This window comes from Rutidosis leptorrhynchoides, chromosome 7 (genome assembly GCF_046630445.1).
Source record: "Rutidosis leptorrhynchoides isolate AG116_Rl617_1_P2 chromosome 7, CSIRO_AGI_Rlap_v1, whole genome shotgun sequence".
Lineage (NCBI taxonomy): Eukaryota > Viridiplantae > Streptophyta > Magnoliopsida > Asterales > Asteraceae > Rutidosis > Rutidosis leptorrhynchoides.
The window spans coordinates 334,401,446-334,414,737 of record NC_092339.1 but is presented as its reverse complement, the minus strand read 5'-3'; the positions used below and the strand labels follow the sequence as shown (position 1 = coordinate 334,414,737).

The window sequence follows — 13,292 nt, the reverse complement described above, 5'->3', positions numbered from 1 at the left end:
GTTTCAACAAGTTCCTTCAAGAAATCAGGATTTGATTTACCCATTTTTGCATTAATTTTCTCATACATTAAGCTAATTTTATGGTATTTTTTAGATTTGCGATTAACAATAATATCATCAAAATCAGCATCAGAAGAATGCACAAAATGCGGTGGTAAACCAGCTTGAAAGTAATCAGAATGATATAATCCTGGAATCTTTTTGGAAGCTCCATCTAAGATCTTAGGATCTTCAAAACCCAACCCCCACTTTTCACCATGAATCGTTTTTGGTCTATTCATGAAAATTGTTTGTTTTGAAAGTTCCATATAGATGATAGCTTTGGATTGCTCTGTTCGATAGAGTTTTTCCTCATATCGAGCAAGTTGAGCTTTCATTAGAACAGACTCTTTTGACAACGAAGAGATTTCAGTGTCTTTTTCAATTATTGCGTTTTCCAAATGAATAATTTTCTTGTTTAGCTTTGAAAGTGTGGGTTCATGTTGGTTTTTTAAGTCAGAAAGATCTTTTTCTAAGAATTGAACTTTTTCTGCAAGTGGTTCAGAATTTAAACGATAATCAGTTCGTTCGACTTTAATCGGATGAATTGTCTTTTTAAGATCTTCCAACTCAGATTCCGAGGAGCTGAGTTGGACGGCCAACTTTTGCAATTCCGATTGTAATTTGGATGAAGATGGTTTGGTCTCAGAAAGTTTGATTTTATCTTTTAAAACCTTGTTTTCAGATTTTAAGCCTTTGACTTCTTTTGACATTGAGACCAGATTCTTCATCAAGTCATTTTGCATTTTTATAAAATCAGGTGAGATTTCAGTTGATTGTACCTCATCATCGTCAGATGTTGAATCAGAATTCTCCAATGCTTCCTTAGCTTTGATGAGCTTAGTCACCTTGCAAACATTTACATGTTCCACCTCTGAGTCTGAATCATCAGTCCAGTTAAACCAAGTATCATCAACCGGTTTCAGCTCTCCCCCAGTTTCCACAATCTTAGCCATCAACATTTTCTTCTTGTAGTAAGCTGCGTCCTTCTTCTTAGGCATCTTGCACTCACGAGAGTAATGACCAGTTTTTCCACAATTGAAACAGATTGAATCTTCCTTCTTGGAATCATCAGCACGTTGTTGTTTGGATTGATCAGCTTTCTTGTAGTACGAGGAAGATGATGAGTGTTTGCGTTGATTGCTTGATTTGCCTTTAAACTTGTGTTTGTTCAAGGCGTTTGTGAACATGGCTGCCATCTTGACTAATTCAAGGTGTGAATCATCAACATCAGAAAGATTCAACTCTTCAGAATCAGTTGATTCTTCAACAAGCACTTTCTTGGACAAGCTTTTGGAAAGTGATTTGCTCTTCTTTTTGGCAATTAGAGCAAGAGGATCGCCCGGAGAAGACTCTTTCCTTCCTTCTTGAAGTTTAGACACATCAGGTTAGTAATGTATAAGAACTCCAACAAGCTCATGAATAGTCAACTTGTTAATCTCTTTGGTAGATCGAACAATGGTTCTATAAGGAAGCCAATCAGCATTGAGCTTTTTGAGGAATTTCATGTTGACTTCAGCATGTACTTTTACAATCTTACACCTTTTCTACTCATTGAGAACACCATTGAAATAACGGTAGGTATCCTTGAGTTGTTCTTCTGGTTCCTGCTTGAAATCTTCATACAATCCCAGAGCCTTATTCAATTTAGTAACGTCTGACATGTCATAACCTTCTTATTGTAGTTTGATCTCATCCCATATATCTTTTGCAGTAGTGTTGCTATCAAAATTTTCAAATAGCTCATATGGGATAGCTTGCATGACAATATTCTTAGCCTCTATGTCACCCTGAGCTCTTTCACGTTTATCACCAGAAAGTTCATAGACTGGAATTGGCATACCAGTATCCGGATGAAAATAACAACTGGACCATCTCTCAGAGAAGCCCAAATATGTTTAGCTTTCTCACCCTTATAGTCTATGTACTGAGTAATATGATGAAACTACTGAGTATACTTGCCATTAAACAACACTGGAGGTCGGGAATCTGATCCAATGATAAGAGTATCTTGAGTTGACATCTTAAATTGAGGTAGATTCGGTATAGATTCGGTATTAAACACAATCTATGGTCAGGGTTCAGTATAAAATCTAAAAAGAATGTCAGATTCGGTAAAGATTCAGTACAGTAGCAGATTCAGTAAGTGGTTCGGTACTGTAGCAGATTCGGTAACAGTTCGGTAAACCAGATTCTGTATCAGAAACTGATAAGAATCACAAGTAACACACCTAAATTCGGTATGGATTCGGTAACCACACAACTTGAAGCTTCAGTACACTTAAAACCAAAGAATTAAGTGAAACCTAGATTCTGATTCGGTAATTGACTCGGTAGTCAAATTCTGTAAAATAATATGTGTAAACTCAATCCAATTCCCTTAAATTAGATTCGGTAACCTTGTTGCACAAGAAAACAAGTTAGTAACAAACAGAATATCAATGATACCGAAGATTCAGGATACCGAATATCAACTGTAGCAGTTGACAATACCGAGTCTAAGTCTAAAACTTAGAAATATAACAGAATCCTTTCTCAAACCACACCAATTAGCTGCGTATGATCAAACCGAATGTGATAGAATCATAAACACACCACAATCTGCAACACTTAAGATGAATTTCCAGTAATGAAGCATATTCGGTATGACAGTTACGATACCGAGTGTTGATCAAATCTTTAAAACTTGAAGAATTGAAGAAATTGAACCGACAGAAATGTGATTTAACACCTCACGAACACAACTGAATCTTTAAATCTTCACAAAACACCAGAATCAAGCTTGAATTAAGCAGTACCGAGAGTTTTAGCCACAAACTCTAAAAATCAACTTGATTCTCCATAATTGAAGTTAAAAAGCTATAATGATGATCGAAACTCTTTCTAATAGACCTAATACACCTTCGCTGAACTTATCACAAGAATCTGAACGTCAGATTATCAAATTCGATAATACCGAATCTGATTCATTTTACCGAGAGTATTCAGATTCTGTAATCTACAATCTCTGGATCGATATAGTGATGTAGAATCACTTCCTGGAAGCTCTGATACCAAATGATAGGTCAGATCATGTTGAGATTGAGAGAAAAGATAAGATAGAGTGAGATTCGGTATATAGGAAGAAGACTCGGTATGAGAGAGAATCGGTAAAATTACATTCCACAGCTTCTAGAACTTGGTTACAATGCAATGGCTATCTAATTAGGACTACTTAGGTTCCTTATATAGCCCTCTTCTAAGGAACCTTCATTTAAAGCTTAATTCACATTAACACTATATAACTTCAGGGTCCTAACACGTACCAAATTAGGACCCAATTCAGTTGTAGATAGCTATCAGTCCTATTTAATTTGTCTGCATAATTGGAATCTCCACACGAATTATCCAGACAACTAGACAAAATCAGTTAGAGGTATATATCGAACTTTATTTTTTATATTTTTATTTTTTTGTTTATGTCTGCTAAAATAATTGGGTTGATCCTTTTCAATTCCATAAATCAGTCGATTGTATACACCTTGGTAACAATTTATTTTCAATCCCTTCATCCTCAATATATAACTACAACCTTCTGTGTTTAAATAAATTGGGTAAATCGAATTTTTTTACAGCTCGATATTACTCTGTTGTTGGTATTTTTTCCAAAAGCTTGATTTTGCAACGATTTTCAAAAAGTAGAAATGCAGTGTTATTAGTAATTGTTTACTTAAACCATCTGGAGAGTTGCAGACTTCAATTCTTCGAATTAAATTCGAATTTTGGAAGTCAAAGGTTTGAATCAAAAAGTCAACTAAATCGTTCATGGTAAAATTAGAATTCATCTTTATGTTTTAAGCTTAATTGAGGATTCAGAAAGTTTATAACATTGATTTAAAACCTTTTTCATGTTATAGTTATACTCTAAAACTACCTAAAATTCAAAATTTGATTTGTTGTTCATCGTTTGGTTAACTGTGATTATCAAGGGAATAAATTCGAATAAATGTTAAGAATTTAGAAATGCAGTTATGTTATGAATCATATATTCAAACTATCTGGATAATTACACACTCCAATTTATTATATCAAGTTCTAATTCTTGGGTCAAAGTTTTAAATTGGAAAGTCAACTAATTTGTGCTTAACAAAATTCGAATTGATTTCAAAGTTATCTATTAAATTGATAATTTATAATGTTTAATTGAAGCAAATGCAACATAATTTATGTTATAATTTTTCCCTAAAACGTTATAAAAATCAAAATAAAATTTTGTATTAGTCGATGTATTTTTTTCTGTTACAGTTATTTCTTCAAAGTTTTTTTTCTTTTCTGCTTTAATTATAACAGATCAAGTTAAATGATTTATGTTTATTATTAACATCATGAAACTGGGTAATAACCTGTTAATCGTTGAATTCGATCTCTGGTTAAACTGATTGAAGAAGAAGGTGAAGCAATAGAAAAAGGTTAAATAAATTCGTATGGGTTATAAAACAGATAAACTGAAATGGACGAGTGGTAAGGAGGGTGTTCGGGTTTGCGAGAGGTCACGGGTTCGAGTCACGTCTGCAACAATTCTTTTTACTCAGAGCTTTTTAAAGGGTATAAACTTTTATTTTACTTCTATTATCATTATTATTATTATTATTATTATTATTATTATTATTATTATTATTATTATTATTATTATTATTATTATTATTAGTATTAGTATTATTATTATTATTATTATTATTATTATTATTATTATTATTATTATTATTATTATTGTTATTGTTATTAATATGATTACTATTGATTATTGATGTTATTAATATGATTATAAGTATTATAATTAATATTAGTGTTAGTATTATAATTACCATGATTATTAATAATATCATAATCATTATTGTTACTATTATTATTATTATTATTATTATTATTATTATTATTATTATTATTATTATTATTATTATTATTATTATTATTATTATTATTATTATTATTATTATTATTATTATTATTATTATTATTATTATTATTATTATTATTATTTCTATAAGTATTATTAATATTAATATGTTGATTATTGTTAAATTGTATCATTTATGAAATATAGATATTGTTACTAATATATGTATTAATATTATTATGATTAGGGTTATCATTATTATTAAGGAATATATTACAAGTTATCATTTTTCTCATTAATATTAGTTCTAGTATCACTTTTGTAACTATTAGTATTATTATTATTATTATTATTAAACAAAGGTATCATTATTAACAATATCTTTATTAATATTATCATTTTTAACAAAGTTATTATTATTATTATTGGTAAATTATTTAATATCATAACTACCATAAACAATAAAATTAATATTGTTACAAGTACTATTATTAATATCATTGTTATTATCACTAATAGGGTTATTATTAATATATGTATATTATTAATGTTATTATCATTATTTATTTTTACTAATATTAGTTTAGTATAATAGAACTACTGTTTTGATAAACGAATTAAATACATACATAAATACATATATTTAACACATATAACATAACAAAATTTAATATTTTTATATATATACAAAATGAACATATAAAACATATATATATATATATATATATATATATATATATATATATATATATATATACACACACATTACTAACATGAAAATAATATAACTAATATAATTATATATATACATGTGTTCAATTACAACTATGAATATTAATAAATATACAAATGATATAGGTTCGTGAATCCGAGGCCAACCCTGTATATTTCAGTATCGTCATATGTATTTTACTACAAAATACAGTAGGGTGAGTTTCATTTGCTCCCTTTTTTAAATGCATTTGCAATATATATTTTTGGGACTGAGAATACATGCTCTTTTATAATTGTTTTACGAAATAGACACAAATAATCGAAACTGCATTATATGGTTGAATGATCGAAACTGAATATGCCCTTTTAGCTTGGTAGCCTAAGAATTAGGGAACATCACTAATTTTGAGAATTAGTGCACGCCTAATTGACACGAATCCTAAAGATAGATCTATTGGGCCTAACGAACCCCATCCAAAGTACCAGATGCTTTAGTACTTCGAATTCATTTTTATCATGTCCAAAGGATTTCCCGGAATGATAGGGGATATTCTTATATGCATCTTGTTAATGTCGGTTACCAGGTGTTCAATCTATATGAATGATTTTTGTCTCTATGCATGGGACGTATTTTTATGAGAACTGGAAATGAAATTCTTGTGGTCTATTAAAATGATGAAAATGACCGTTTATGATAAACTAATGAACTCACCAACCTTTTGGTCGACACTTTAAAACATGTTTATTCTCAGGTACGAAAGAAATCTTCTGCTGTGCATTTGCTCATTTTAGAGACATTACTTGGAATCATTCATGACATATTTCGAAAGACGTTGCATTCGAGTCGTCGAGTTCATCAAGATTATTATCAAGTCATTTATAGTTTAAATATATTATGAAATGGTATGTATGCCGTCAACTTTCAAGTAAAGAAAGTTTGTCTTTTAAAAACGAATGCAATGTTTATAAAATGTATCATATAGAGGTCAAGTACCTCGCGATGTAGTCAATTGTAATGTATTCGTCCAGATGGATTAGGACGGGTTGTTAGAGTTTAAACCCTGAATTTAGTTAAAACATACTCCGTACTATATAGCCCCTCTATTTCACTTAGTAAAACCTTTGTAACATGACTTGTAGTGTAATTTGTGGAATAATGCTTCTTAAAACTATGGATGAAGTATTTGGTAGACATAATTACACGGATAGTCTCTATAATTTTTTCGAATCGCTAGAATAGACAAAAAGAATTTAATGATGGTGATAGTCAAGAAAAAATCACTAATTATCTCTATATACATTAAAAGAGAGTCCCGATTAGCTAATAAATATTTTCAAAACCCCCTTAATTACCATTAGATTAAAAAATTACATTATAATACCCCTTAATCCAACGATCCTTAATTATCCCCTAAAAATATTATCTAATAAATCAATTGTTAAAACATTTATTCCTAAAATACCCCTTTACTTCTAAAACACGCTGATGAAAATTAAGAAACAAGGGGTCATCGACATTAGCATTAGCATCGGTAATTTGTGCCCTAACTAAAAATTAAAGAACAATTAAGAGCCACGATGTTGGATGACTAATAATCATTGGCGATGGATCTTCCTATGTTTAATATTCATCAATAGAAGATATTTGATGAGTTTTCCATTACCAAAAGGTATGTAATTATGCAAAACCCTAATCTTTTTAATATGATCGAACAATTCCCCAATGTTGAACAATTCCCTAATCTGTTTAATAGGATAATTCTATAACTGTATTTTGGTAATTCGTGATTTCTGGGTTTTGTTTGTTAGGTATAAAAAATCAAAATATCCGACTGCTTCAATACCGGAAAAAGTCATACATCAGTTGTAAGTTGATTTTTTATTACAATCTATGTATAATGTTTTGGATTTCTAATGCTTTTGTTATTACTGTTGTTTTGATTAATAATGACATGATTTCATAATTTGATATAGTTACTATACAGGATGTGCCTTTTTTTAAAAAAAAATTGTTTTTCGGTTAGTAATTTATATTTAGATAAATTAATATCATCTATGTTATTAGTATCAGGTTAAATTTTCATTATAACATCAACGATTTTTAATTGATTGTTAATAGTTTTATAGTTTCTTCTATTACAGCATAAAGGAGGTAACTTCATTATTAGTGTTTTTGATTTTTTGAATCCGCCTAAACGTTTACCGTGGACGAATAACCGATTATTTTGAGCATCATCGATGATGAAGCAGATGAAGATTTAAGTTTAAAATTTTTACAAAAAGAGCTTGTGCTAATGAACGACCCAACAACAATCCTTCATCATCATCATCTCGGTTACAATTTGTATATATGCAGAAAATCTCTATGTTACAAGGTCTGTTTCTTTTTGTTTGGTCATCTTATTCTCATAAAACTAACAATGACTTCGAAATTGCATAAAGGTGCAGATATTCTATATGTTTTTACTTTTGATTCGATATATAGATTATATGCATCTATATTATGTGCATTATGTAACTATTGAATTATGATCTTGCAATATGAATTATGTGAGTTTAATTGTATAAATATATGAAAGATTATGAATTGTAGTTGTTCTTTGTGTTTGTAGTTGTTCTTTAAGTTTATAGTTCTTTATTTATTTAGTTAACCCTTGTGTTTATAGCTGATTTTTGAGCAGCAGTCATTATACAAATTAGATAAAACTCTATTGTTATAAATTACATTCATAATTCATATTTCATAATAAGCTGACATTTTATTTGGCGACACAACTAAAATCTATATTTATATTTCATCTATTAATCTGTTAATTTATTTTTATGATTTTTTGAGTTGCAGATATGTCTTCCACTGCGTTCATTGAACCGTTGCCTGTCACTGACTTTTCACTCAACTTCTGAATATGGATGTTTCAGCAAGACCATCGTCTGTTTCTGACCATGTGATGGTAGCTCTCGGCAGCATTTATCGTAAAATATAGGTTTATGTTTCTTGCAATTTGATACCTTTTGTGTATAATCCTTTTTAAAATAGATCTAATGACTTGATCTCTTATTGTTACACCCACTAGATCAAGAAGGCATTGAGAGGTGTCAAGGTTGAAGTTACTCACCGTGGAAAAATGTGTAGGAAGTATCGTGTATCTGGGCTAACATCTCAGGTAACACGAGAATCAAAGTTAGAACCGAGCTCTACTTTGCACTATATTTTAGTGTCTGACAGTTTTGACTACATCATGACATATGCCTTCTTTTTTTTAAACATATCATTTTCCCACTTGATGACATAGGTACAATGAAACATGTTGTTAAATACTTCCGAGAGACTTGTGCTTTCTCTATTTAACATGTGCAATGGTCGTGCTTGCGAGTTAGGAACACTCAGAGGCCAAATTATTTGCCGATGGAGATTCGATCATCTGTTTGTTTTTTTTCTTGATGTGATACCTTGGAATGAAATGCCACTTTATAATATCATTGTATTATAGGTTTGCAAGATTGTATAGTGTCAAAGGTATTCAAAGAGGCTAAATGAACGACTAATTAATGCTCAAGGTCACATGTCAGCGCCCTCGGGAAAAAGAGGGAGATATTTTTAAGGATTGAATTTCTATTAATTATCTGTTGTCTGGAAATATAAAGATTCTACTTCTTACCAATTTGATGTTGATTATACAAAGGTTTGATCTGTGTTGTGTTATATTTAAGTAGATTGGAAACTCTGAACTGATGAGGGAAAAAACTGAAAAACTTAAAGCTGAATTTATTTGTCACATTACTTAAAGCTATAATCTGCAAAACTTTTGTGCGCCAAGAAGTTTGTTCACTATTCTACTTCTGGTGAGAATTTTTTTATTTAACTGTTGTCTACTTATTTGTAGGTTAAATTTGCAGACCGTTCGTCACAATGCTTATGTTCAAGATCCTTATGCCAAGGAATTTGGTATAAAATAAGCACTAACCTAGCCTATGTTGAAGCTCGAATATTGCGTCCTTCCCGGGTAAATCACTATTCTTTTTTAGTATGTGCTCAATAAACAACATATCTAACTGTTTATTTGGTTTTCATAGCTTAAATATCATGATACTGGTTGTGAAAGGGACTGTTTGCCTCAAGTGGGTCAGTGGAACATGATGAATAAAGTAACTCAACATTGGAATGCTTAAATTTATACATGATAAATTTTGTACCTTATGTCATAATGATGATCCCATAATGCACGTCTGATATTTGTGACAGAAAATTGTTAATGGGGGTCAGTTACTAATATTAATTGGATTTAGAGATGGCAAAATGAGTGGGTTGTGTGTTTGTTGTCCCAAGGAACTTCTATAAAAACTTAACTTTGACATTTAATAGTTAGTGAGTCATATATAATTACAATACTATTTTTTATTATAAATAACGGAGGCTTTATTCATCTAAATCTCTTGTGTTGCTGGCCTTCGACCCGTTTGATTTATTTGATTTGTTTGTATGTGTTTCTTTCTTCCTGTTTGACCTGTTAAAGATAGAATTTGACTTTTTACGATCTAAGTATATGGGTCATCCAATTATAGTTAATTATTTAAAAATAAATAATAAATTAATATGATAGCATTTTTTGTTTCTATGAAAATTGTTATGTTTTTGAATCTTTCCCATTTGACCCGTTACAGATAAACACAATAACTAGGAAAGGCTGAAACTACTATCTTTAATTTATTTGGTAACTTTCGTATGTCTCTTGTTAAATATAAGTTCCTTCTATCATATCTGTATATGCAGGCACTATTGTCGATTCCAAGTTTTGTCATTGTACAGAGTTTGATTTTTATCTGTGTATCCATGCTGGCATTCAGGTAAATATTAGCGGGCACTCGGTCACCATTTCACCTTCTACATGATGTTTCCATGAAACATTATGTAGTGTTTGGAATTATAAATTTGAGATCAATATCAATAATAGGGTACAAGTCATCCTGCCCATTACCACGTGCTACGGGATGAGAATAAGTTTTTAGCTGATGATCAACTCTTATAAATAATCTGTCCTAAACGCCAATACGTATGTTCATCTATCCTATTCTTTGTTTCTATGGTTACCTGCGAGACAATTAACTTGTATTGATCTATGCTTCTTTAAACAGAAATTATGTATGATTTCTTCGTAATTAGCATGATATTGTTAGACGGAGGTTGATTGTATGGAATGAAATGCTTGTTGCGGCTTTACATGCCATACTATTTCTATCATAAATGTGCTATTTTATTAGCAGTTTGATAATGCTTTGTTATGGTATGTATTCTAACTTTTATTTTAGGTGTGAAGCGTTCTCTACGTACCCTAGGACATATGATCTTATTCATGCTCATGGTCTCTTCCACTTTGTACAAAGAAAAGTAAGTCTCTTTCGGTAGAGGTAGTATAATGGATGTCTGGGTTAAAGTTGGGTTGGGTTGGGTATTCGATTTGGGTTGATACATGACACTGTTTAGAAACGGGTCAAATAAAGTCAGGTCGATTTTGACCTCCTAAACATCATTTAATTCATCTTTGAAATTTGTTACTAAAATATTGTACTCGTATTCATTAAATTTAGACTTTAGGTAACTTTCAATCAATTTTACTCATTTGACCCGTTCTAATTTTAGGTGACTTATTACCCATTTGAGATAAATCAAAATCCTATAGGTCAACCTATTCACGAGTAATATTAGCTACGCTTGTAATCTGTTCGAGTTTTAAAGCCTGAGATACACACAGGTGTAGCTATGAAGATATTTTATTAGAAATGGATAGGATTTTAAGATCTGAAGGTACTGTTATAGGTCGTGATCATGAGATTTAAGTGATCAAAGTGAAAAAGGTTGTTTCTCGAATGAGATGGAACACAAAAATGGTGGATCATGAAGACGGCCTTCTTGTTCCTGAAAAGACAATGTTTGTAGTCAAACAATATTGGGTTGGTGGTGAATTCGGTGCAACGAAAACAAGATAAAACGCCAATTTTTTCTTTATTACTGGGAAACTTATAAATCCTAAAATTATACTTTTTTGTTGTAAATAAAGCTTTTAGTTGGATTTTTAGTTTTGGCTACATAGTAGATTCTACTTTGGTACACATGTAACAAGAGTATTGATATTGATATGATAAAAATTATGAATTGTGAATAGATACTGGAGCCATATTCCATTTTATTTTTATGTTAGAATTTCAGATCATATGGAATTCAAATCCTACTGCATATAGTGTGCATATTTTGTCTTGATTAGGGAAAAAGTGTATAAAATAAGCTAGGCTTGTCATACTTTTTTTTTGCAGAAAATAAACACTTATTGGGTGTGTTTCTTTACCTCTTAATTGAATGGTTGAACGCTAAATTCGGCGTGTTTGTCTCTGAGCTCCGAATGACATATGATCAGCATTCAGTGTTCAACCATTTGAAGTTGAAACACTTTTTAATTATTACGTACCTAAATTTGATGTAATAGTCTCCCTAACATATGCAGAACACTTAAGAAACAAGAATATTAAAAAAAAAAACCATTTCATGTAACACGTTTATAAAATAATTTTACTCAATTCATACCGTTCATTCAAAACGATTATCAAACAACTTCTTTCCTTAGTTATAAAATAAATATTTTATCGACGACATAGCGTTAGTAAAATATGTTCATAACTTTGACTTAGATAGGAAGTCAAAGTGTGACCCACATGTCAAAAACATAAAAAGTCTTCAGCAATTGTTTTCCCCTACTGGGTTTCACCAACGACAATGTTCTAAACAGTTGTCATTAGCAATAGTAGATATCGACACCAAAGGGCCCTTGTCCTAGCGGTATGAGAGGAACCCTTCAACCAAGAGGTTTTGGGTTCAAGCCTCACTTGAGGCAGTGAGATGTAAATATTGGTGGTTTCGAGTGTAGATTGTAGGTTTGCCTTTCAAAAAAAATAAAAGATATCGGCGATAAATCATATCTATTGTCGTGAGTAAAAACATTTATTTTTGTTGTGAACAATTTTAAAAGCACTCAGTCTACGAATTAATACTCTGAATTTTGAAAAGTTGAATGAAGCAACAAAAACTATAAACGACCTCAACATCCAAAAGTTGATGATAAAGAATTGTATGTTGGTAAAGCTCAGAAAAAGTTTGAAACTGAAAAACTGATTGAGCAAACTACGAAGGAGTCTCCGAACAAATCACAAGGACTAAACTTCTACATTAAGAATCCTGATGATTCTGTTTCTGATGAAATATTTAGCGAATACCTTGCTTTTGACTCCAAACTCTTGCGGTCAAATTTTCTTCATCATCCTTCGATATTAGAAATTCCAAGATATCATCGTATCTTTCATTATAAATATCCTCCATATTTCTGAAGATATTTTCATAACTATTCTTATCTGAATCATTAATCTACTAGTGCTATCAGTGTTACATCATATAGAAACTGTTAGTTTCTATATTCTGTAAACTTTCTAGCTTAAAATTTGAATGTTATTGAAGTAATGTTGGGAACTGATGCATGAGTTAGTATAATATAATGACACTTGATCAACGTGATTATATTACAGTAAGTCATACTGAGTTTCTAATGGGACATGATGATTCACAGATCATAACGTCATTATGTGCCATGTTACATGATTCTTTCATTATGCTTAACTT

The 13,292-nt window shown here is 30.6% G+C and overlaps 1 protein-coding gene and 1 long non-coding RNA gene across 2 annotated transcripts; both read left to right on the top strand.

Moving 5' to 3' along the window:
- Positions 1 to 7,140: 7,140 nt before the first annotated feature.
- LOC139858265 (uncharacterized) lies at positions 7,141 to 7,998 on the top strand. Its single transcript, XR_011762868.1, has 3 exons — positions 7,141 to 7,299; positions 7,439 to 7,492; positions 7,860 to 7,998. It is a non-coding gene; the product is annotated as an uncharacterized lncRNA (long non-coding RNA).
- A 537-nt stretch (positions 7,999 to 8,535) lies between these two features.
- On the top strand, positions 8,536 to 11,756 carry LOC139860318 (protein argonaute MEL1-like). The gene is made up of 6 exons (XM_071849085.1): positions 8,536 to 8,580; positions 8,704 to 8,793; positions 9,514 to 9,633; positions 10,401 to 10,680; positions 10,937 to 11,015; positions 11,380 to 11,756. The coding sequence occupies exons 1-4, from the start codon at positions 8,536 to 8,538 to the stop codon at positions 10,476 to 10,478; spliced, it is 333 nt and encodes a 110-aa protein (XP_071705186.1). The 3' UTR covers positions 10,479 to 10,680; positions 10,937 to 11,015; positions 11,380 to 11,756.
- Positions 11,757 to 13,292: the final 1,536 nt, after the last annotated feature.